This window comes from Electrona antarctica (assembly GCF_951216825.1).
Source record: "Electrona antarctica genome assembly, chromosome: 17".
NCBI classification, from domain to species: domain Eukaryota; kingdom Metazoa; phylum Chordata; class Actinopteri; order Myctophiformes; family Myctophidae; genus Electrona; species Electrona antarctica.
This window is the reverse complement of record NC_136798.1, coordinates 38,574,914-38,600,057: the sequence shown is the minus strand read 5'-3', so window position 1 is coordinate 38,600,057 and position 25,144 is coordinate 38,574,914. Positions and strand designations below refer to the sequence as shown.

Genomic DNA, 25,144 nt, shown 5'->3' with positions numbered 1-25,144 from the left:
GAGGCTGCTGCCACCCTCGCCCTGGCCAGGAATGCACAAAAGCATGACTGGCACATCCTGCACAACACCACAACAACAACCACACCATGCAGCGCCTCCAAGCAGTCTCAAACTCCCGCCAACGCCTACAACAAGGCAGCAGAAGAGAGAGATTCCACCTCTGAGGAGTGGACATCTCCAGAGATGCATGGTTGGTTGGCATATAATTGTGGGGGACGTTGACACAAAAAGGTTTTGAGCACCACTGAGCACCACTTTTTCCAGAAACATTGTTAGAATTTAGAAGACATTTTGTAGAATCGACCTCAGGTCGGTTAAGTAGACCTAGTAGGCTACAGGAGTGGTTCCCAAACATGTTAGCTCAAGACCCAAAGAAAAAATTTAAGACGTTTGCCCGAGATCTAGTGAAAATAGCTGATCTACAAGCTTTGTTTCATTTCATTTTTTTGAAAATGTTTTGAAACGACAATAATCAAAAACAAAATGTAGGAAACCAACAATAAAGGGACCAGTGTCTGCGACCCACACATGGGTCCCGTGCCACTGTTTGGGAAACAGTACTCAAGTCCACACTCCTCAGAGGAAAGGAGAGCAGAGCTCCGAGCATCACACCCAAAGACCTGATTAGAGGAGAATGGACCATCAGCATCAATTAAGACTGATTAGGTCCAATTAGCTGCATGGGAACGACGTGATGTCACCGAGTGGAACTATACAGTATAGGATCACAGAGAGAGAGAGAGAGAGAGAGAGAGAGAGAGAGAGAGAGAGAGAGAGAGAGAGAGAGAGAGAGAGAGAGAGAGAGAGAGAGAGAGAGAGAGAGAGAGAGAGAGAGCGAGGGGGGCAGAGAGAAAGACGCAGACAGACAGACAGACAGACAGACAGACAGACAGACAGACAGACAGACAAGACAGAATCTGGGAACCCATTAGTAAAATAAATAATGAAAGAAAGTGCAGAGTCTGTCTTGACAGATTATTGTACCAAGGGAGTGCAGAACACTGACATTTCTGCCATTCGTTTCAAACGTGTATCCTAAGCTGACCTTTCCTATGTGTATTATGTGTAACTACTTCTGACAGCACATGCACTATTCTTATGGCTTTGTGAACTACTTCCTTCTAAGCTGCAATTGCCCGTTTCAATTGAACACGCATTGTTTTTGTTTCATTGCACGGCTGTTTGGTTGAATGCTCGATTGTGTTTGTGGCCAATCACTGGATTCATCGGTCTGTTCGTTTTCGAGGGGCGCTATAGCCTAGTTGAGAAACAGTGAACTGAATGACCTGGTGACCTATGATGATGACCGTCCATTAAGTCATTTACTGACAACTATTTGAAATTCAACAGAAAAAATGGAGTTACAGTCTCAAGAGGGGGAATTAAGTGCACCGGATTGTCTGGTTGAGTCATTATTATTATTAGGACATTATTAGTAGTCATACTAGTCAATGACCATTGGTTGAGAAACAAATGAGTCAGGGTGGTGGTCCCCAGGTTGATTCTAAGTCAGGGTGGTGGTCCCCGGGTTGATTCTAAGTCAGGGTGGTGGTCCCCGGGTTGATTCTAAGTCAGGGTGGTGGTCCCCGGGTTGATTCTAAGTCAGGGTGGTGGTCCCCGGGTTGATTCTAAGTCAGGGTGGTGGTCCCCAGGTTGATTCTAAGTCAGGGTGGTGGTCCCCAGGTTGATTCTAAGTCAGGGTGGTGGTCCCCAGGTTGATTCTAAGTCAGGGTGGTGGTCCCCAGGTTGATTCTAAGTCAGGGTGGTGGTCCCCGGGTTGATTCTAAGTCAGGGTGGTGGTCCCCAGGTTGATTCTAAGTCAGGGTGGTGGTCCCCAGGTTGATTCTAAGTCAGGGTGGTGGTCCCCAGGTTGATTCTAAGTCAGGGTGGTGGTTCCCAGGTTGATTCTAAGTCAGGGTGGTGGTCCCCGGGTTGATTCTAAGTCAGGGTGGCGGTCCCCAGGTTGATTCTAAGTCAGGGTGGTGGTCCCCAGGTTGATTCTAAGTCAGGGTGGTAGTCCCCAGGTTGATTCTAAGTCAGGGTGGTGGTCCCCAGGTTGATTCTAAGTCAGGGTGGTGGTCCCCAGGTTGATTCTAAGTCAGGGTGGTGGTCCCCGGGTTGATTCTAAGTCAGGGTGGTGGTCCCCTGGTTGATTCTAAGTCAGGGTGGTGGTCCCCAGGTTGATTCTAAGTCAGGGTGGTGGTCCCCAGGTTGATTCTAAGTCAGGGTGGTGGTCCCCGGGTTGATTCTAAGTCAGGGTGGTGGTCCCCAGGTTGATTCTAAGTCAGGGTGGTGGTTCCCAGGTTGATTCTAAGTCAGGGTGGTGGTCCCCGGGTTGATTCTAAGTCAGGGTGGTGGTCCCCGGGTTGATTCTAAGTCAGGGTGGAGGTCCCCAGGTTGATTCTAAGTCAGGGTGGTGGTCCCCGGGTTGAATCTAAGTCAGGGTGGTGGTCGCCGGGTTGATTCTAAGTCAGGGTGGTGGTCCCCGGGTTGATTCTAAGTCAGGGTGGTGGTCCCCAGGTTGATTCTAAGTCAAGGTGGTGGTCCCCGGGTTGATTCTAAGTCAGGGTGGTGGTCCCCGGGTTGATTCTAAGTCAGGGTGGTGGTCCCCAGGTTGATTCTAAGTCAGGGTGGTGGTCCCCAGGTTGATTCTAAGTCAGGGTGGTGGTCCCCGGGTTGATTCTAAGTCAGGGTGGTGGTCCCCGGGTTGATTCTAAGTCAGGGTGGTGGTCCCCAGGTTGATTCTAAGTCAGGGTGGTGGTCCCCGGGTTGATTCTAAGTCAGGGTGGAGGTCCCCGGGTGGATTCTAAGTCAGGGTGGTGGTCCCCGGGTGGATTCTAAGTCAGGGTGGCGGTCCCCGGGTTGATTCTAAGTCAGGGTGGTGGTCCCCGGGTTGATTCTAAGTCAGGGTGGTGGTCCCCGGGTTGATTCTAAGTCAGGGTGGTGGTCCCCGGGTTGATTCTAAGTCAGGGTGGTGGTCCCCAGGTTGATTCTAAGTCAGGGTGGTGGTCCCCAGGTTGATTCTAAGTCAGGGTGGTAGTCCCCGGGTTGATTCTAAGTCAGGGTGGTGGTCGCCGGGTTGATTCTAAGTCAGGGTGGTGGTCCCCGGGTTGATTCTAAGTCAGGGTGGTGGTCCCCAGGTTGATTCTAAGTCAAGGTGGTGGTCCCCGGGTTGATTCTAAGTCAGGGTGGTGGTCCCCGGGTTGATTCTAAGTCAGGGTGGTGGTCCCTCGTTCACAATCAGTTGAAAACCCCTGGACCCCCAAATGTGCCCAAATGTGACCTCATCACATTATACACTTTCATCACCGTAAGCAATGGAATCCTTTCCAGATCAATCAAATGGATGAAGACCCCTCCGCTTGTTAGTGCCAGGGTCTATAATCACCCTGTCGGGCTTATTTTTCAATAATGACCGCGCCCCCCTGTCGATTATCCTATGTACGTCGTTGCTTGATTGGTTTGTTCCAGTCTTGCTTTGGCAATGTATAGCAAGAGAGAGAGAGAGAGAGAGAGAGAGAGAGAGAGAGAGAGAGAGAGAGAGAGAGAGAGAGAGAGAGAGAGAGAGAGAGAGAGAGAGACACAGAGAGAGAGAGACAGAGAGAGAGAGAGAGAGAGAGAGAGAGAGAGACAGAGAGAGAGAGAGAGAGAGAGAGAGAGAGAGAGAGACAGAGAGAGAGAGAGCCAGAGAGAGAGACAGAGAGAGAGACAGAGAGAGAGAGAGAGAGAGAGAAAGAGACAGAGAGAGAGACAGAGACAGAGAGAGAGACAGAGACAGAGAGAGAGACAGAGAGAGAGACAGAGACAGAGAGAGAGAGACAGAGAGAGAGACAGAGACAGAGACAGAGACAGAGAGACAGAGACAGAGACAGAGACAGAGACAGAGAGAGAGAGAGAGAGAGACAGAGACAGAGATAGAGAGAGAGACAGAGACAGAGAGAGAGAGAGAGACAGAGACAGAGACAGAGACAGAGACAGAGAGAGAGAGAGATAGAGAGAGAGACAGAGAGAGAGAGAGAGACAGAGAGACAGAGACAGAGACAGAGACAGAGAGACAGAGAGAGAGAGACAGAGAGACAGAGACAGAGAGAGATAGAGAGAGAGAGACAGAGAGAGACAGAGAGACAGAGACAGAGAGATAGAGAGAGAGACAGAGAGACAGAGAGACAGAGAGAGAGAGAGAGAGAGAGAGAGAGAGACAGAGACAGAGAGAGAGAGTTGTAGAAACAGCAGCAGCATGTGAGTTGTGGCGACAGGTTGACACCCAATGGAGCACAGCCACCATACAGGCTGTCAATCATGATGTGTATTCCTGCATACATTTTAAGGTTATTTTTGTTTATGTATATATGTATATATATATATATAATTATATATATATATATATATATATATAGCACCATATAGCACCTGACGAAGCTCACGGCGAAACGCGTCGTGCTAATAAATAAGTTGATCCGTCTTTGTTAAGTGTGCAGTCCCTTCCTTGGAAGGTTTTTCCCTTTTTGATATATATATATATATATATATATATATATATAGTATTTTCCAAGCGCAAAAGCAAAACAAAAACGCATAGATAAATTGGGTTGTATTTTTAGCCGACCTACAAGCTCACGTGTTGCGCTAAACAGCTCTGTTGGCACGTCTCTTAGTTATTTGTGCGCACATTGCGCATCCTATTATTATTAATTTGGTTTGATTTAATCAGTTTTAAAATAAAAAAATAAATCAAGGATTATAGGATTAGCATCAAGACCTGTCGAGTAAATCAACTGCAGATTTAGTTGACTAAAATATTATATTTAGTCAACTAAAGCTAGACTAGAACAGATAGTGTTCAACACTGCTGTGTAGTCTACTGAAAGAGAATGTTCTGCTAAATATAGACAAAGCTTCCCATTTCAACAAGACATTGGATTCCAAGCACTGAATCAAGGAATAAGTCAATTTAAACACCTGTTTTAACGGCTGGCCGAGATTTGTGCGCTCAGTCTCTCTCTGGGTGTGTGACTACTTGTGAGGCCTAATTGTCCCCACAAGCATAGTAATAGAATATGATGAATAGATGTTTTCATGTTTTTTCTGGTACCCGCCTGAAGAATATTTAATATCACATTTAAATATATACAAATGCAATTATTAGTAAGTAATGTATACATATTACAAAGAAGCAGTATATATAGGGTCTGAGTCTTATCATTCCATACACAAACTCAATGTGCAAACTGTATATGACCACTTATCGATTCTCCACCTAGTGGTGTAGCTAGTGTGGTGCAGCTTGATGGCAATACTTCCATATTGTCACGCTGCAACGGACCATATTGACAACTAATAATGTATGAGGTTTGAGTTTTCTGTTACTCTTCTTTTTTTACTTATTTCATTATTATTATTATTATGTTATTTTCTTAGTTTACTGTCTGACAGTTTTGTCAGCTTTATTATTATTATTTCCTTTTTATTTGGTTCTGTAAACCAATAGGGTAGGCAATTATAAGCTTTTAGCTTCAGCCTACACCTTTTCGGGCCACTCAAGTGTATAATGTATTATGTATTGTTGTACATGTGAAAGGTTCGAAATAAACTAAACTAAACTAAAACTAAGAATGGTTGCTTTATGTCTGGAAAATAAAAAAATACAAATACATAGAGATACATGTACAGATTTACATGTGTGTTTGTAGATGTGCAATTTTTCACATTTCACAGGGATTACGATACAAAAATGAATCATAAATGTGTGTGTGTGTGTGTGTGTGTGTGCGTGTGAAAGAGAGATAAAGAGAGAAAGAGAGACAGAGACAGAGAGAGAGAGAGAGAGAGAGACAGAATTAGGTGACTAACATACCTGGAATCAATCAGTAGCAGTTCTACATGACCAGACAGCTACCTGACACGCTGCTTGCACTCTACTGTTACTAATATTACTGCTACACATTACTACTATTAAATTAATAGTAGGCCTACTACTAGGGATGATAGGATTCTTTACCTTCCCTCAAAACCCCTCTAAAAAGTGTATTGTAACTGGCCCCTGTAAAAAGTAAAAAAATCAGACCAGTCTGAAGCGGGTGGTGCAACAGCACCCCCTATTGGTACTCTAAACATGGGGCCATAGTCACATAGGTTAGGACATAGGGACATTGCTGTTCCTTGGAGTGGTTGCACCACTCAAAAACACTGTATCACCGGGTCGGTCTCCTCACTGGTAGCTGAGTCAGAACAGCAGTGACAACACAGGAATGTGTGTGGGGAGGCATCAATTGACATAACGACTAAATTGGAGGAGAAGAAAAAGGAGTTAAAGGAGCATTCAGTGATTAGGCTGATTTGGAAACCCCGCCGCCCTGGTAACAAGATGTGCACATGCACACGCTCTACAGTGGGGGGATTGACGGAAGGCCCCTCTCTATGCTGATTGGATGAAGGCTGGGCTACCTAGCCAAAAACGAAACCTACGTTTTTTTGATCCCCAGGGGTTAACCGGGGACAGGGAGGAACTCCTTATATGGTCAGCACACACTATAGTAGGGGGGATTATCACAACAAAACAAAACAAAACAAAAGTGATATTTGAATATATTTGAAATCAAAGGATTCAATTTCCCATAGTTATATCAACAGCCACTTTCCGATGAATTTAATATGCAGGACCCCAATGGAAACGAGCCATAGTGCTTTCTTGGGTTTTAAATCCTCTTACCAGACCTTGTATTGTACTTTCCTGTGCTTTTTCCTGCAAACTGTTAATAAAGTAATCAATCAATCAATCAATCAATCAAAGGTGGACCTCTGGTACGCAAGGTGGTCTACTGGACTTGGAATGAACGTGCTTGGCCTGGAGATCCATATTACCAGATTACTGTGAAAACCTGCAAAACCTGTCTGTCTGTCCGTCCGTCAGTGAGTCACGCCACCATATGGTCCACGGTAAAACGGTATACCGTTACAATTACATGCCTAGCCTTGACTAACCAACATCAGGAGAAATAAATCTGTCAACGAAATAATAAATGCAATAACATGCTGGTAATGAAATAACATAAACGTAATGAAATATAAAGACTCAAAAGGACACCACCACAGCTGTTCTGGGTTCCAATCTACCGTTGTGCAACCGGCTCTGTCGGGCGGAGTATGCCAAAGGCACTACATCCTCCCGGTGGGGGCTCCTCACTGGTAAGGTGAGTCAGTAGAATACAACAGTACGTCCTCCCAGTGGGGGCTCCTCACTGGCAGGTGAGCCAGTAGGATACAACAGTGTGTCCTCCCAGTGGGGGCTCCTCACTGGCAGGTGAGCCAGTAGGATACAACAGTGTGTCCTCCCAGTGGGGGCTCCTCACAGGTAAGGTGAGTCCCGGTGGGAGGACGTACTACTGTATCGATTCCGATGACACACACACGCACACAGAGGACCACAATGGAAACAACCCTAGGCCCGAGGGGTTTGGCATTTAATCAATCAAAAAATAGCCTATACAAGTGTCTGTTTTCACAACTGAATGACTACTGAATGAGTTGAGTACACAAATTAAATGTAGAAAATGTAAAGATTATTTTTACTTGACTTTTCTTCTAGACTAGAGGTACTAGTCACATTTGATTTATATTGAACTCATTGATGAATCTTTCCATTTTTCATTTTTCTGGTGAAAACCAGATGAAATAATCTGGATTATTTTGAGACCGTTCCGATACGGCATGTTTATGGCTTTCCGATTATATCCTGTATCACTAATTGTGTTCCCAGGTTTTGGAACAACTTGCCGGGGAATTAGCAGGTCTCTGAATCTGTGTATCTGTATATCTTTAAAAGAAAATGTTGAAGACGCATCATTTTAGCATTGCTTTTACCTAGATTTCTGCATTTATGGTCTTTTATTTATTTTTTCTTTCTTTTAATACGTTTATTTGTCCTGTGAAGCACATTAAACTGCACTTGTTGAATTGTGCACAATTATACATTGATTGCGAGTGCTTTTCCACATTGGTATTCCTACCCATTACGTTTTTTCAAACCAGACAACTACTGTACAATCATTGAATGCTACAGTGCCTCGCGTCTGGAGCTATACGCCTCCTGAAAGTTGCGAACAGACGTTGTCATCCGTCATTTCTGTCAAATATTATGTTAAAATGTCTCTGAAATAAGCAGCAAAAGCTGGATAGTATACAGTCGGCCTATGCTTTGACTAAATTGATTTAGCATTGGTTTTCCAGAAGGAGCAACTGCAAAGACACAATCTCTGAGTGTGGGGTGTTGTGCTAATTCGCTTATTTCCATCGCTCAAAAAAATTTTTTTGTATATATCCTCTCTTCATAATGTAAATAATATCCCAAGCGGCACACTTTACTACTTATTTCGATGGAAATTAGCACCCCATAGCCCCATTCAATTCCCATTCAATTCAATGCAATTCATTGAGGGCTTATGGTAGGGGAAATAGCCAATAAGGAGTTTTTGCACACTTTTATAAAAGCAGGGCTTAAAGCCAAAAAAAAAATCCCAAGACTGAAAATGATTTTTTGCAAATCTGCACTGATCTCGTTAAATGAAATCCTCAGGATTGAAATCCGTCCCCAGGACTGAGAACTTTAATCCCTGTAAAAGTCTATAAAAACTGGTCAAACATTGGCCAAATAATACAAGAAAGAGGCATACATGGAGAAAATAGCCTCGCGTTGGAGCCATTGTGTAGATCTGCTATTTTCACAATATTCATCTGTGGAACCGAGTCAAACCAAATGTAATGCCTCAACTCCTACAATTCAAGTGCTTGTCAGGGTGAGGGAGTCCCCTGTTCAAATGTGATTATTTTGGGGGGTCCCCAGTTCAAATGTGATTTTTTTGGGGGGTCCCCAGTTCAAATGTGATTATTTTGGGGGGTCCCCAGTTCAAATGTGATTATTTTGGGGGGTCCCCAGTTCAAATGTGATTCTTTGGGGCCTGAAATGGTTGAGAACCATTGATGTAATCACAAGCCAAGGCGAGTTTATTTGCACAGCACATTTCAACAACATGGCAATTCAGGACTGAAATCAGCCAATAGTAAGCACTGCACGTGCATGCACTCACACAAATGCATGTGCGTATGTATGTGTGCGCGCGCACACACACACACACACGCACACACATAAACAGGTTGTTGTGGTGTCCCACTTATCGGCTGTATGTTTTGTGTCAAAAAAACTGCCTGTGTGAATCCTCCATAGAAATCCCATGTATCAGTTTACACACGCACGCACGCACGCACGCGCGCGCGCGCGCGCACGCACGCACGCACGCACGCACGCACGCACGCACGCACTCACTATTTAGTTTCAACCCCATTCAGCCTGTCTAAACGTCTCAAATCTTAACTATATTATTATGCTTTTGTGCATTTCAAACACTTTAACCCAGATATACTGGGTCGACCGGAGTCCCCCCAGGGCTCGGTGCAAAGCTCCCTCCCGTTTTTGCTCAACAATACATATCCTAGCCAAAAAACTGTCCGAATGTCAATGTACGAGCTCGCAACGAGTTGTAAGCTTGTAGCCTACATCGGCTGTCTTCGCTGAAGGTTTGTCCGAGAATAGGGACACTAGAGGTCAAGTGGCTAAAGGTCAGAGGTCAGGGCTAGACAGACAGCGCCATGTCTCTGCATAGCACACAGATGTTAAAGCTGCAACACGTAACCTTTTTTTGTAGTGGTTACCACGATATTTTGTCCAATCTCTTATGGTATTATAGAGTAACTATATGTTGATACAATGTGAATGCACACAACATGGGCTGGTTGTAGAACTGGTCTCCCCGCTCTTCAATTGAGGCATCAGATCCTGTGGTGTACTGCCAAATAATATTACATTTCTCCCCTGAGCAAGCAACTAGGCTATACTATTAGATCAGTGGTACAAAAGACAAAAGGCAACACTAAAGGTGGTTGCGCACTGGACGCGTTTTTCGGAAAACCGATGTAGAAACGCCGCTAAAAATCCCCAAAAAAAGGTTAAAATCTGGGGTTTGAACAGGAAAGTTACAGAGGAAGTTGTAATCACTGAAACAAGCACACCGAATACGGCGGCGAAATGTCCGCGCAGGAGAAACACGCACGCCGTCGACTATTTCAGACGGCAATGCTATACGGTTTGACAATTTATTACACAGAGCTGACAGGAAAGCATTCCCAACTCACCTGGTGTTAATGAGTGTCCAGGACCAGGTGAACTGGGAGACCACTGGTGTCACCGGGTAGGTTAGCAGCACTGGGTCGTCTCTCTCTCCCTCCTCGCTCTGTCGTGCCACACACACCGCATGTCTCTCTCTCTCTCCTTTCCGTTTCTTTCTTACTTTATTTCCTTCAGCTTCTCTTGCTGTTCTTGTGCAGTTGGAAGTGTTTCTCTTCCCTCTCTCTCTCTCTCTCTCTCCTCCCCCGCTCAGCGCATGTCTCACCTTGTCCCACTGAGACAAGCCTCTCTTCTCAATCGCTCTGTCTGACCCCCCCCCCCCCCCACACACACACACACACACACACACACACACACACACACACACCTCTCTCTCTCTCCGCTTTCCCTCTATGTCACCCTCTCCGACTCTCTCCCTATCTCTCTTTCCCTCTCTCTCTATCTTGGGCTCTCTCTCTCTCTCCAACTCTGACAATCTCTCTCGCTCTCTGACACTGCGTCTCTCCCTGTGTCTGTTTCTCTCTCTCTCTCCCTGTGTCTGTTTCTCTCTCTCTCTGTGTGTGTGTGTGTGTGTGTGTGTGTGTGTGTGTGCAGACAGGCTCATGCATGTCTCGTTGGCTGTGTCTTCGGGGCGTAGCTTCACACTGACTCATCTTCAGGACACAAAAGCTATAGACTGGAGATAACACAGATTATAAATCATCCCGTTTCATTTCAAGGGCCCCCAGACCATGGGCGGACCCCCTCTCATTGATATGCTCTAATTAGAGTCACAGACCAGTAAGGTTCATTTGGTTTCATTTGTACTTTCATTGAGTTACGGACCGGTAAGGGTCTACTTAGGGTCTACTTAATTTGTACGCTCTCAGAGTTACAAACCGTAAGGGTCTACTTGTACGCTCTCAGAATTACAGACCTGTAAGGGTCCATTTGGTTTCATTGTGTACACTCAGTTACAGACCTGTAAGGGTCCATTTGGTACACTCAAGAATAGCCTACAGACCTGTAAGAGTCCATTTGTACGCTCTGTTACAGCCCTGTATGTATATAAGTTTGGTTCCATTTGTTGTCCGAGTTACAGTACCGTAAGGGTCCATTTGGTTAGAGTTACAGACCCACTGGAACTCCCTCAAAGAATAGCAGAACTACTTTATATATTTGAAACTTTTAGATATTCCTCAACATGGAAACAATTAGGAAAAATAATTGCGATTAGGCCAATTGTGAAAGGCCTAATATTGAGATCACGATTATTCACGTTTTAGTGACTTGCATAACTTTAGTGACTTGCATAACTTGTGTTTCCACAAGCAGGGATTTCACATTGATGTACATTCCTGCTAATGTAGGTTTGAGTCCAAATAAAACCTCTCCCCGTAATGAACAGTAAATACATTAAATCAACAGAGCAATGCTTTTACTTTGTACACATTTCCTGCTAATAAACACTTACTTGCAGACTTAAGGCCATTTGTATTCACTTCAGTGCATCTCCCATCAGCAAAATAGTAAGTCTTCCACTACATTCATTGTACCTGAATGATGGACGACGGACGCGAAGAAAACTGCTGAGCCTCCCAAGTTGACATCAGATACTTTGGCGTACGACCCTGGGGGTCCCCGGACCACACTTTGAGAACCAATGGCCTTACGCTCCCCAAAAGCGCAAAAAAAGGGTTTAAGTCAAGTTAGTCAGACTGGCAATTTTGGATACATGACACCACAGTATGAGGGAGCAAAACTTATAGTCATAAGAGACGGTTGACTGGCTGCCTAGATATGTTCCAAACCGCCACCTCACGTCTTCTACTGCTGTCCTGCTCCAAGTGCCTACAGCGGCATCCCAAAAGAATACGGTGAAGCAGCTTTCCGCTTCTACGGGCCGACTGCTTGGAAATTGGAATATACTCCCATTACACCTTAGCCTCTGTCAAGACCCATTTCTTCACTCTTGCTTTTAGGTCGATTTTTGAATCCATTATGTCCTCACCGTTTTGCCTGGTTCATTGCCTTTTTGCTAGCTTGTTATTGTTATTATGCGATGGCTTTTTTCCTCTGTAGGCCTATTGCTCTGTAAAACACTTTGAGCTGCAGTCCATGTCATGAAAGGTGCTTTTAGGCCGACGTCGAAATTTAAGAGTTTTATGAAAAACCTTATGTTTCTGTATCAGTGGTGCTCAATATTTCATGTCAAGGACCCAAAAAATCATAATGTAGTATGCCTCCGCCCCCATCTGAAAATATGTTGTTCCAGGGACCTCCCCCCAGAAGCAAAGATTTGAGTTAAAATGTTCACTATATATAATAATATATATATTCAAAGATTTGAGGCACAATTTCTCAAAAATAGCTAAAGTATAACAATGCTTTAAAACACCAAAAGGGGTTCCTGCCCAAAATGGGTTAATAAAGTTTGTTATAGAGCACCGAAGTCTGACGTCAATATCGGTAGAGGGCGCCAAGTCCACTGGTTCATGTACTTTTTATTTGCATTGTAATCCCCATAGGATATGAACGATCAACTGAAAACACCAATGTTACTGCTGCCAAATTAGTTATATTTCCACTAGAAACACTGTATGAAATATGAGTGACTGACTTATACGATACAGAGACACCTCCCCAACAATATCGGCAAGACCGTTTGTTTATTTTTGGACCACGATTCTTACATGAGACGATTTTAAGATAACAGGATGACATGTTATTCTCCATAGAGAAAAACTTCCGTGAACCAGGGGATGAGCGAGTCAGGACTTTGTTGCTCTAATGAAAACAAAGGAGCACCACCAAAACAGGGCTGAAGGCCTGACATCCGGTCTCTACACTAGTTGGCCTACAGCAGGGTTCCCCAATTAATTTTCCTTGAGGGCCATATTTTGACTAGGGTACCAGGCTGGGGGCCGAGTCCGCACGCGTGAGGTCGAGGTCTTGCCCTGAAAATTCATTTTTAGGGCAGGACCCCATTTGAAAAGGATGCCCAGTTTGACATGCACAGGCTACTAACCCCCATGTAATGCCATTTATATTTTTGTTTTGAATTCTTCCGCGGGCCGCAAGGGGGCGCTCCGCGGGCCACAAATGGCCCGCGGGCCGCCTATTGGGGAACCCTGGCCTACAGAGTGTCCTTTTACGCATGTCCACTCATCTTCTCTCTCCACACAATTCCTGCTTTTAAAGCAACCTGAATAAACAATGCGAAAATGCTGTCACGATTTTATGTCACACACAGTTTTTATTTGCGTTAAAGAGAACAGTGAATAAAATTAACACTATAGTAATGACTAATAGCATTGTTTAAAAATGTTTTTTTTGCAGCTTTTATGTCATAGTTTTTATTTGCGTTAAAGAGAACAGTGAATACAATTAACACTATAGTAATGACTAATAGGAGCATTGTTTAAAAATGTTTTTTTTGCAGCTTTTATGTCACATAGTTTTTATTTGCGTTAAAGAGAACAGTGAATAAAATGAACACTGTAGTAATGACTAATAAGAGCATCGTTTAAAAATGTTTTTTTAACAGCATGCCGAGACTCAAACTGTTATAATTCTATTAGAAGCTATCAGGTCCAGTATCTCTGACAGGACGGTGACCGATGACTTCTGTCCTTCGGGGTTCAGAAGCTTTCGAAACATCTTGTCCCACATCCCGCATCTAAAAGATTAAAAAAAAAAAAAAAAAAAACAGGCACACAAAACCAGTGTTAATTTAGCCAGCAATTGTATTTATTTTAGCCTAGTTTTAGATGACCAAATATCACAAGATTTTAGTCAACTAAATCTCAAGTTGATTTAAGAAGAGCAATACTCCGTTTAGTACAGTGGGAAGAGGGGGGTATCATGCACCCCCCGGAAATATACTTCTAATCAGTGTTTTCTTATTGGAAAAAAATGTGCTGAAAATGATGAGCTATGATAAAAAGTTGTCAAAATGTCCCACCTACCTCAAAACCCCCTTTTTGGTATATGGCTCTGGCGAAATTGTGTAAAGGCAAATATTAATTCACTAAAATTACATAAATAGACATGGAAGTCTGAAATTTGTCATGGAGTATCCTGACACATAGGGGTAAGTAGAAGAATAGGATTTGGGGGGTTGCTACCATTATATTTTTAAATATGACCTACATTATCCCCAGAAAAACAAAATAATATGCTGTCCGCTTGACTAATAATAACAAAGATGGTTATTTTTCTCACATTATGGTGAGAATCACTGCCTCACTTGTATATAGAAAACTTCCCATATCCCTAAGCTTCAATTTGAGCCCAAGATAACCTTTCTATCTTGAAAATTACTCTTTCTGTAGCCAAAACTCTGAACGATACCTCAAATCGGTGAAAATTGTATATTCAGTCAGTATCAGCTATACATTTGGAATAAATTAATGAATGACTGAGTTTGAACTGACTCCACATTATGGAATATTTCTTACTTGAATAAGCTATGTTAAAAAGTTGGAAAAGTGTCCTTATTCTTATGCAAATGAGTGCCTCCATTATCAAAATAATCGATTTTCACTATATCTCAGCCAATATTGCACTTAAATGAACAAATAAGGTGTGTAGACCTATGTTTTGAGGGTTGAGGATCTCAGTGAAACTATTTTAAAGTGATCACATGTGCCCGTGGCATGCTGGTGTGCAAATCAGTGCCGATGAAATCAATTCCTCTATCTCGTCGGCTTCTTGTCCATGCTTTCCAGTGTCAAGGAGATCAAGCAGTGAGATTGATATAGGACTGCACCACAGGACACACTGGATTAAAAAACTATTTGGTTTTCAACCATCCCTGCCCTTCATCATAGGGTTTTGGTTTTTCCACCATAGCTTCATCAGCTCGCTTGTATAAGGCAACGGTGGCTCTCTTCAGAGCAGAGTAGCATGTAGAAAGGCGAGCCAGGTCAACTTTAGATTTAGAAATGATTTTGTCATCGGCCCCCACCACTCTTTCACTGAAGACTCACAATTTAAATAGCATATATTCTGAGCCTAGCCAAGCCATATGGCCCATAGGGCATGCAGGAGCCTAACAAGTACACTCCCTGCCATGACTAGTATGTCGCAGGGATTTACCCCAATCCAACCCTTTGGTATTCCCCGGCTGGGGATCAAACCCCTGACCATCCAGTCTCAGGACGGACGCTCTAACTACAAGGCCACTGAGCTGTTGATGATATCCAGAGCTTCTTACGGGTGTGTAACTCTAGAGTGTACAAAATGGAACCAAATGGACCTGTAAGTAAGCCTTGTGTAGCCATGAGGCCCATAGGGCAGAAGCCTATCTCCTGTTTCTGTAGTATGAGGCAGCTTGATGTACAAGTACACCCCCCCTGGACATGACACTAGTATGTAGCAGGGATATGTCCGACTTACCGACTGAGTCTTTGCTATGACCCGGGCCGGGGATCGAACCCCGACCTCCCAGTCTCAGGGCGAACACTCTGACTACAAGGCCACTGAGCTGTTGATATCTTACTGGTGTGCAATTCTGAACGTACAAAATGGAACCAAATGGACCCGTAAGGGTTATGGGGGACTGGGGGTCCTTGAAATGTGCCTTGTGCTACACTATAGACCGATTCAGAATCGGGTCTCATGGTCGCAGGCAACGTATTTCTCTCCTAAGTTGAACGTTGCCACCACTGTTGGAGCAGCCATGAACTACACAGGTTCATCCTGATGTTCTGGGCATCTTTGTAAAGTTAGTGTTATTAAAAAGCAGGTAAAAGAGTAACGTTTGAGCACTCTATTGGTCACTCTATCCATTAAATGTAGTAGAAGAGCCGACTGTTTACACCGCAGATATATCGTCTCCGTCCACAGGAAATACGTTGCCTGCGACCATGAGACCAGTTTCTGAATCGGTCTATATGGAACAGATCCTTAATTAGTATAGTTGCAGCAATTCATCTGTCTGCTGTATGGGCTGCGAGTTGCAAGTCTTCACTGTGGTAAATGGTGCATTCATATAGCGCCGCCGCCTTTATCCAAGGCGCTTTACATAGATTGTGCATTACATTCACCCATCCAAACACATTCATACACCGATGGCGGCGGAAACCATGCAAGGCACCAACCAGCACATCAGGAGCAATTAGGGGTTCAGTGTCTTGCTCAGGGACACTTCGACACTAACTCTGGGGGAGCCCGGGTTTGAACTGGCAACCTTGCGGTTACCATCCGGCCACTCTACCGCTGAGCCACTGCTGCCCCAGTGGACCTCACCCGTGCCAAGTTGCTGCGGACAATGGTGGGGGCAAATGACAAACTCACTTCTTAAATCTAAACCTGGCTCGTCTTCCTCCATGCTACTCTGCTCTGAAGAGAACCACCGTGTTGCCTTATAGAAGCGAGCTGATGAAGCAATTGTGGAAAAAAACAAAACCCTATGAAGGGCAGGGATGGTTGAAAATCGAAGGGTCCAGTCCTACCAACCTTTGATCTCCTTGACTCCTTGTCATTGGAGACCATGGACTAGAAGACGAAGAAGACTGACGAGTTCTAACACGATGACTGATTAATGTGACTGTGCATTTTGTTCTTTATGGTGCAGGCTAGTGTATAGGGTGGTCACTGTTGCTTACATGTTTGCCTTTGAGTGTGTATATGATAGAATACTGTTACAGGATTGTGTGACTGTTTGTATTTTGTACTGCATAGTGCAGGCCATTCTATAGTGTGTATACTGCCGCCTAGTATTGTTCATACTGAGGATGTTTTTTGTGTGTGATGTTATGCTACAGTATATATATTCTAAATTATAAAGCTAGCATAAAAACACAGCACCTGTCTAGATACCTTATTTGTAAAGTTATATGCAATATTGGTATCTCTTTATAAATGTGACTTTATTGTAATGGCAGCACTGATTTGCACACCAGCATGCCACGTGCACATGTGGTCACTTTAGGAATAGTTTCACTGAGATCCTTGACCCTCAAAACAAAGGTCTAGACAACGTATTTGTTCATTTAAGTGCAATATTGGCTGAGATATAGTAAACATCGATTGTTTTGATAATGGTGACACTCATTTGCATAAAAATGGTAGATTGGACACTTTGCCAACTTTTTAACATAGCTTATTCAAGCAAGAAATATTCCATAATGTGGAGTCAGTTCAAACGCAGTTATTCATTCATTCATTCCAAATGTATAGCTGATACAGACTGAATATACAATTTTCACCGATTTGAGGTATAGTTCAGAGTTTTGGCTACAGAAATAGTAATTTTCAAGATAGAAAGGTTATATTGGGCTCAAAATGAAGCTTAGTGATATGGGAAGTTTTCTATATACAAGTGAGGCAGTGATTTTCACCATAATGTGTTGGAAAATAACCATCTTTGTAGTTATTAGTCAAGCGGACAGCATCTTTTTATTTAAAAATATAATGGTAGCAACCCCCCAAATCCTATTCTTCTACTTACCCCTATGTGTCAGGATACTCCATGACAAATTTCAGACTTCCATGTCTATTTATGTAATTTTAGTGAATTAATATTTGCCTTTACACAATTTCGCCAGAGCCATATACCAAAAAGGGGGTTTTGAGGTAGGTGGGACATTTTGACAACTTTTTATCATAGCTCATCCTTTTCAGCACATTTTTTCCAATAAGAAAACACTGATTAGAAGTATATTTCCGGGGGGTGCATGATACCCCCCTCTTCCCACTAGACTAGTTACTCTGTTTAAAACATTCACTTCTAACCTGGACAGTAGACGACCTTCCTGGGTTACAATGACGTTGTTTAAATACCTTTTATAGTTTTGCCTTAGCCTCCAATTTAGTTAAATTCAAATAAATACTACTACTAATAATAATAATAATAATAATAATAATAATAATAATAATAATAATAATAATAATAATAATAATAATAATAATAATAACAATAGTTTCCATGAACTCAAGGCTTCATGGGGTGCGGGTTACACAAAATCATGGTTGCATCCCTAATAGAGCGAAAGAAAATAAACTAATAAAAAGCCTTTTTTCTTCTAATTATTTGTTGGGGCCAACATTTTTTGTTTATTGTCACGATTTGTCAGGAGCCTAGTTGGCTTTGTCCGAGGCTTAAAGACCTAGTGAAATAAAAAATACGTTTTTCACACTTTTAGACCAAAACAAAACAATTTACATAATCATGTATTTTTATATCAAAAGTCAAAAGCCTTAATGAAAACGTGATGTGTGATGACGTGTCAAGTCTCGCATGAATACAAATCAATCTTGATTTCATTCACCTGTTTTATAACCATTGCTGCGTCGTCCTCCAAACACAGCTGCTTCTGATTACAGAACTACTCCGTTTTTAATCCCATTGAAGATGACACCCAGACAGTGAGTGTATCACTCGTTTTAAACCTAATCATCATGCTAATATATGTATCTGAAAGCATTATAGGTTAGACAAAAGCCACGAGCTTTGCTGCCCGTCTGTCACTTTGTAAAACAAACAATATGCATGTGTGTGCCCGCGTCGCGCATGTAACGGAGCTACGTCCCATAGCATGGAGGGATGCGACGTTCCGATTGGTTCAAAAACCCACGGGTTTCCGTTTCAGCATGAAACTACAAAATAAAATGCCTGTATGTTTCATTTCACTAGGTCTGTAAAAAAGGTCTTTAAATAAATACTTTCTGAAACGTCTATGGAGAAATTATCTTCTCTTTGTCGTTCTGAAAGGGCTCTATGGTGTTTAGTTTAGGCTGTTCTGGGACCAGTGGTCGGTACCTGTGGTTCGTATGGATCTAGCTTTGGGGCTGTTCTGGGACCAGTGGTCGGAACCTGGGGTCGTATGGATCTAGCTTTGGGGCTGTTCTGGGACCAGTGGTCGGTACCTGTGGTTGTATGGATCTAGCTTTGGGGCTGTTCTGGGACCAATGGTCGGTACCTGGGGTCGTATGGATCTAGCTTTGGGGCTGTTCTGGGACCAGTGGTCGGTACCTGGGGTCGTATGGTTCTAGCTTTGGGGCTGTTCTGGGACCAGTGGTCAGTACCTGGGGTTGTATGGATCTAGCTTTGGGGCTGTTCTGGGACCAGTGGTCGGTACCTGGGTTCGTATGGATCTAGCTTTGGGGCTGTTCTGGGACCAGTGGTCGGTACCTGGGGTCGTATGGATCTAGCTTTGGGGCTGTTCTGGGACCAGTGGTCGGTACCTGTGGTCGTATGGATCCAGTCCGCCCACGGTCCATCCACGCTGGTCCTGGATCAGATCCATCTGGTGCTTTCTGGTCAGCATGGTGTTGACAGTCTCAGCCACTATGACCAGATCCACCTGAAAAACAAACACACACACACACACACACACACACACACACACACACACACACACACACACACACACACACACACACACACACACACACACACACACACACACACACACACACACACACACACACACACACACACACACACACACACACACACACACACACACACACACACACACACACACACACACACACACACACACACACACACACACACACACACACACTTTAGAGTTAAGGTATTCGCATGGTCTCTAGAGTCTAGACTCTAGCATAGACAGTCTAATTCCAGTCTGCTTTGCGGCCCGCGAAAACAAAAAGTAGCCTAACTTTTCAACACCCAGCAAGTTCAGTCCATTTCAATTGCTTTGGAGAGAGAGAGAGGGGAGGGGGCAGGGACGTGCAGAGGTCGCTCGTTATGAGAGAGAGAGAGAGAGAGAGGGGTGACGTTGTGTCGTCGTCCCCCTTTCCTGTGTGAGTCGTAACAAATTATTTGAATTAACAGTATAACACTTACACATATGTGACATGACATACGATTCTGTCTCGGATCGTTTGGGTTGTGCATATGTGCGCATGCAGCAGTGTAGCTCTCCGCTCCAAATGAAATGTCATGAGCTCATTTTAGTTTGGATTGTGTATAGCCTACTTCAACTTTGTTGCGCGGCGGCGGTACCGCACACCCAAAATAGCCGCTCTACAAGCTCACAACGCGTCGTCTGCGACGCGTTGTGAGCTTGTAGATCTGCTATAATTCTGTGCGTGCACACTGTGCAGAGCTGCGCAGCACCGTGCTCAATTAAGACAGATTTGGTGCAGATGTGCTCATTGCGCTGATGACGGTCAGGTTCAGAGGGCACTTTTCTCCAATGGTCAACAATATGGCAGGGGCTAAAGTGCCCTTTCATAAGCAAAACATTCATGAACAGCAGAACAAGCTGATCATTTCAGCAGGGGGAGTAGACTGTATAGACACATTTTTGGGATGTCGCGCTGAAAATCTTGAGCGGGCGACGGGCTGGCCCGCGCATCACTACTGACTACATATATGGAGATCGAAAGGGCAGTGTCTTGAGTGTACAGGGTTTGATGAGGGCCCAGGTAGGGCGGGGCCTTTACATTTTCAGGTTTCAGTTGAGAACTTCCAGGCGCGGCTCCACTAATAACTTTGGGGTGCGGGCCCGTCTAGAGGTTGAATGACACAGGTATCATGTCGTGTTATGTGCACGCATGCATGCATACCTGGTAAGGCGAGTCCGATGGTCGTATCAGACCCTGGGTGATGTAGGGCAGTGCGTACCGCACTTGCCGTGCTGATGTCACTTCCTGCTGGCTCAGGAGGTCCAATGAGGAGGCCAGATCAACAGGAAGTAAGCAGTCCACAGCCTGTGTCGTGCTGCAGGGCACACGTCACATTCATCATCACATGCATTGGCTTCAGTATTTAGACGGGAAAAACTATGATGAAAAATGGCCGTTGACTACCTTTGTTCCACTTTAGAAAGCTAAGCTATGATGACTAAAACCAAACGATTAAAGGCCAGCCTCTACCTAAATAACATTCTGTACATTTGAGATCACAAAACAAAAACTGTAGAAATTACTCAGAATAAGAATGTAGAAACCACACACACACACACACACACACACACACACACACACACACACACACACACACACACACACACACACACACACACACACACACACACACACACACACACACACACACACACACACACACACACACACACACACACACACACACACACACACACACACACACACACACACACACACACACACACACACACACACACACACGGGGGTATTACCGGTCGACACAGAAGTGCATGTGCGAGTGTGGCCGTCCTTGCAGCAGATGGGAGGCATGCAGACTTCTGGTCAGTTTGAGCACACAGGCCACCCGCTGAGGAACACAGTCCTCATCCTCCTGGGACATGCTCTCCTGCACAGGAGGGGCAAAGGTTACAGTTCAGAGGTCACACTGAGCTTGTAGATCTTCCGCATGTTTTGGAAAGAAATAAAAGTGTCAGTGATTTCTCTATCCTGTGTAATTGGAACTGTCTGTCTGATGAAAAAAAATTAATCGTATTCCGTCAAGTGGAACTCACGTGCTCCAGTGTGTGTTGCGGGGGGAGCTTGTACACGGTGACACAGCCGTCCCGGAAGAGGAAACAGCCGACGTCGGGGAGGGGTGGGGCCTGGGGGTCGCCGGACTGTCTGTCTCTCAGGCGGCTGACCATGTAGAAATCCCACGGCACGCCGCAACGGTCTACCTGCAAGACAGACAGACAGACTGTTAGGAGGTTCCTGGTGGTTGTTTTTACCTTTAAAGCCCAAACCACACCAAAGGGTCGGGTCGGGACAAAACGTTTTTTAAGGTCAACCACACCATGCAACTCAATGAGTTGCATGTGGAAATGTGGTTTACCTTTAAAAAAAACGTTTTGTCCTGACCCTTTGGTGTGGTTTGGGCTTAAGAGCACGAGAGGACACTGGGCTCACTTCCTTCCTGGAATACAATTCCCATAATGCTTTGGTGCACTGCTCCTCCTTGTGGATAGGGGGAGGGCTGTCTTACTGAGACAACATGTAGTCCAGGAAGTAAGTGAGCCCAGAGCCCTCATGGCATCATGGACACTTTCCCCCTTTCTGAAACCAGCTCCTCGCCACTCGCTCTACACACTTGCCCTTGATATGCGCGTTCACGCGAGGCTGCGCCATATTAAGTGTCGTCCGAAACCCTCAAGAGCGAGTCTGTGCCGATCTAGACTCGATTGCCTTGTGCAGCCCTGTTCTCTGTCTGCATGGAAACCGCGACCTACAAATGTAAGTACCACCACAAATAAATGATAAATAAACTGCTCCTAAACAATCTTCATCTGATGCAGAATAGACAACGCTCCAACTGATGTTCACAAGGGCTCGTTATTTACCCCACCGTGAAAAACTATAAATGAAACCACACAAACAAAACAACTTTGAACACAATGATTTATAAACACCATGGATGTATATGACATGTCATTTTTGACAGTCACGCTGTATTTCCTTTTTCCATATTAATGAAATCCACATGTCACACAAACATACACGATGCAACGCAATATAACTGTACAAACAAAACAACAGGTAACACAATTGCATGATGGTAACCATGGCAACGAATGGTGTCTGTTTCCTGTTTCTGCACAAGGAGGGCGAGTGTATTTCAAACTTTTTTATACCCAGCACCCTAATCAAGGGAACTTGATTCAGCTGGAGGGGCACTTCCTGACGAGGGAACCTCCCGAGAGCACTTCAAGTCAAGGGACTGGTTTCAGAAAGGGCCTAAGAAATACCAAAATATCTATCTATATAATAGTATATAATAGTTTTTTTTCTAATAAAGTTGTCCTTTTTCTTGTCCCCCCCCCCCCTGGCCCCCAACACATGTAAAGCGTCTTTGAGTGTCATGAAAAGCGCTATATAAGTCCCAGATATTATTAAAATCACAAGGTCTCATGCTAGCTTTATACCTTTATTTGGGCGGGAACCCCTTTTGGTGTTGGCATTATGTTACACTTTAGCTTTTGAAAAATCGAAGAACGGCTGACAGAAACATAGCTTTTTCAGAAAACTGTCATTTTCAAACAGACATTTTTTTAGAATCTGATCTCAGGTCAAAAATGGGTTAAAAGCACAAGGTCTCAAAGCAAAGCAAAGTCACTATATTTACCCAGGGTATCTGGGCTAAGCTCAAGAACTGGTTTCCAGCCAGGCCCTGCTCATAGAACATTTCATGGTAGTGGTTCAATGCCTTGCTCAAGGGCACTTCAGCGGTGGTCATTTTAACGTGTCGGACCGCTGATTCGAACTGGCGACCTTCCGGTATCAAGACCGCTCCGCGTTCCGTTCGGCCACCGCTGCCTCATGGTAGTCCTTACCTTCAGGAGTACATTGTCGGACATGCCCCGGTCGTTGGTGCACGCCAGGTAGACGGCGGCGCTGCCAGAATCACACAGCTTCACAGAGATGTAGAAGCCGTGCTGAAGCTCTCCTTGAGAGAAACAGAAACACCACACATTAGAATTAATACTACCAGCAGAGCACTTAACCTCGCCTCACCAGGCTTTCCACCACCTCGGAGGAAAGCCTGGTCTCCGTTTCAAAAGTCCGTATGATCCGGTCGGGAGCGGATGATATCGTTACGTCCTGTTGTGGTATTGTTTTGTAGTCGACAGGCAGGAACAACGGGGCGGCAACTTCCTTTTCCCTCAAACCGATTTCTCAATAAAAGCTCTCGTAGCCTGTAGCTTTTATTGAGAAAAATCGTTTTGAGGGAAAAGGAAGTTGCCGCCCCTGTTGTTCCTGCCTGTCGATATCATCCGCTCCCGACATCATATACCCTAAATGAAATGGTGCCCAGGCTAACCAGCACTAGTATTGATACTAAATGCTAGCTAGCTACTACTGTACGCTAGCAACAGCATCAAAATAATACTTTTTGCGATTTGTCAAACAGTGTCCAAGGAGCCCCATCACACTATTTAAAGGGTATGTAAAACGAGGACGTTTTAGTGATGTCGTTCCTGCTCATTCTACACACTGCCAACCAGGTGAAGAGATCACAGATTGAGGCTTTAATCTTTGTTTGCTTTTATGGAAGATGCTTCCGAACTAGTTTTGAACACCTCGAATGCTCTAAACTTAAAATAACGGAAATTGGCCGAGTGCCGCGCTACGAGCTTGTAGATCTGCTTGTTGTAGATCTGCTATTTTTCAATAGCTAAAGTATAACATAATGCTTTAAAACACTAAAAGGGGTCCCCGCCCAGAATGGGTTAATAACAGAGACATGCGATAGTTGTAATAATAATTACCTAGGGATAGTTGACCATTCTGTATTTTAGGCATGGCAGCGTTCTCAGAATAGAAGTGTGGGGAGGAAGTGATGTCACTTTGGTCCAGTATGCGCTTCCTCACGTCCACACTGCAGGGGTCAACAGCTGGAGAGACACACACACACACACACACACACACACACACACACACACACACACACACGTTTGTATTACTATATTTGTGAGCATAGACCTGGAACGGTAGAGGCCTCCTTCGGCTCTGGGGCCGTCTACATCTGGGGCAGGGCTCCAGCGTGCGACTTAATAGGTCGCATATGATACTTAATTTGAGTAAAGTGCGAGTTAAAATATAACGAGGTCGCACGGGTGCGACTTGCTGGAAGGATGAGTGGGGGGGGAAAAAAACATCCCGTAGTGCTTGCCCGTTCCATTGATAAAAACATTGGACGTTCACCTGACGACCAGTGTTCAAAGAACGATCGTTCACAAAAACCCACCAATAAGCCCTTCAGACTTAGCCTGGCTAATAAGCCAGACTAATATCACACAACACTGTCGCGGTATATCAGTCTGGGCTGGCTCCACTTGGATTTCATTTCCCGGGGAACATTTTCTCTTTGACGCAATTGGTCAGAGCTACTGTCAGTCAAAAGTCTCAAGCATTGAACGTCACTGTACCAAAGCCCGCCTATATTGCATACCGTGTCCCGATTGGTCCGACCTGTTCTCTGCTGTAGGAAAGAGGCGTGCTACTGAGCCTCGCCAGACCGTAATCCGCTGGTAGGCAACTTTTTTTTGCCAACGGCTGATT

At 44.4% G+C, this 25,144-nt stretch overlaps 2 protein-coding genes across 3 annotated transcripts in view; both read right to left on the bottom strand.

Annotated features, from left to right (window-relative positions):
• Positions 1–10,448, bottom strand: part of LOC306940665 (serine/threonine-protein kinase PAK 6-like) — a 58,290-nt gene extending 47,842 nt beyond the window's left edge. The window contains exon 1 of the mRNA XM_079525772.1: positions 10,186–10,448. The gene's annotated coding sequence lies outside the window, so the exon portion shown is untranslated. The remainder of the gene's footprint in view (positions 1–10,185) is intronic.
• Positions 10,449–13,586: 3,138 nt separating this feature from the next.
• LOC306940815 (mitotic checkpoint serine/threonine-protein kinase BUB1 beta-like) overlaps positions 13,587–25,144 on the bottom strand; it is a 42,288-nt gene continuing 30,730 nt past the window's right edge. For both annotated transcript variants that reach the window (XM_079526027.1, XM_079526028.1), the window contains exons 14-20: positions 24,352–24,477; positions 23,416–23,528; positions 21,601–21,765; positions 21,301–21,434; positions 20,708–20,861; positions 19,349–19,467; positions 13,587–13,835 (exon numbers count right to left, since the gene is read on the bottom strand). In XM_079526027.1, coding sequence (XP_079382153.1) covers positions 13,715–13,835; positions 19,349–19,467; positions 20,708–20,861; positions 21,301–21,434; positions 21,601–21,765; positions 23,416–23,528; positions 24,352–24,477 — 932 coding nt within the window. In that variant the 3' untranslated portion in view covers positions 13,587–13,714. The remainder of the gene's footprint in view (positions 13,836–19,348; positions 19,468–20,707; positions 20,862–21,300; positions 21,435–21,600; positions 21,766–23,415; positions 23,529–24,351; positions 24,478–25,144) is intronic.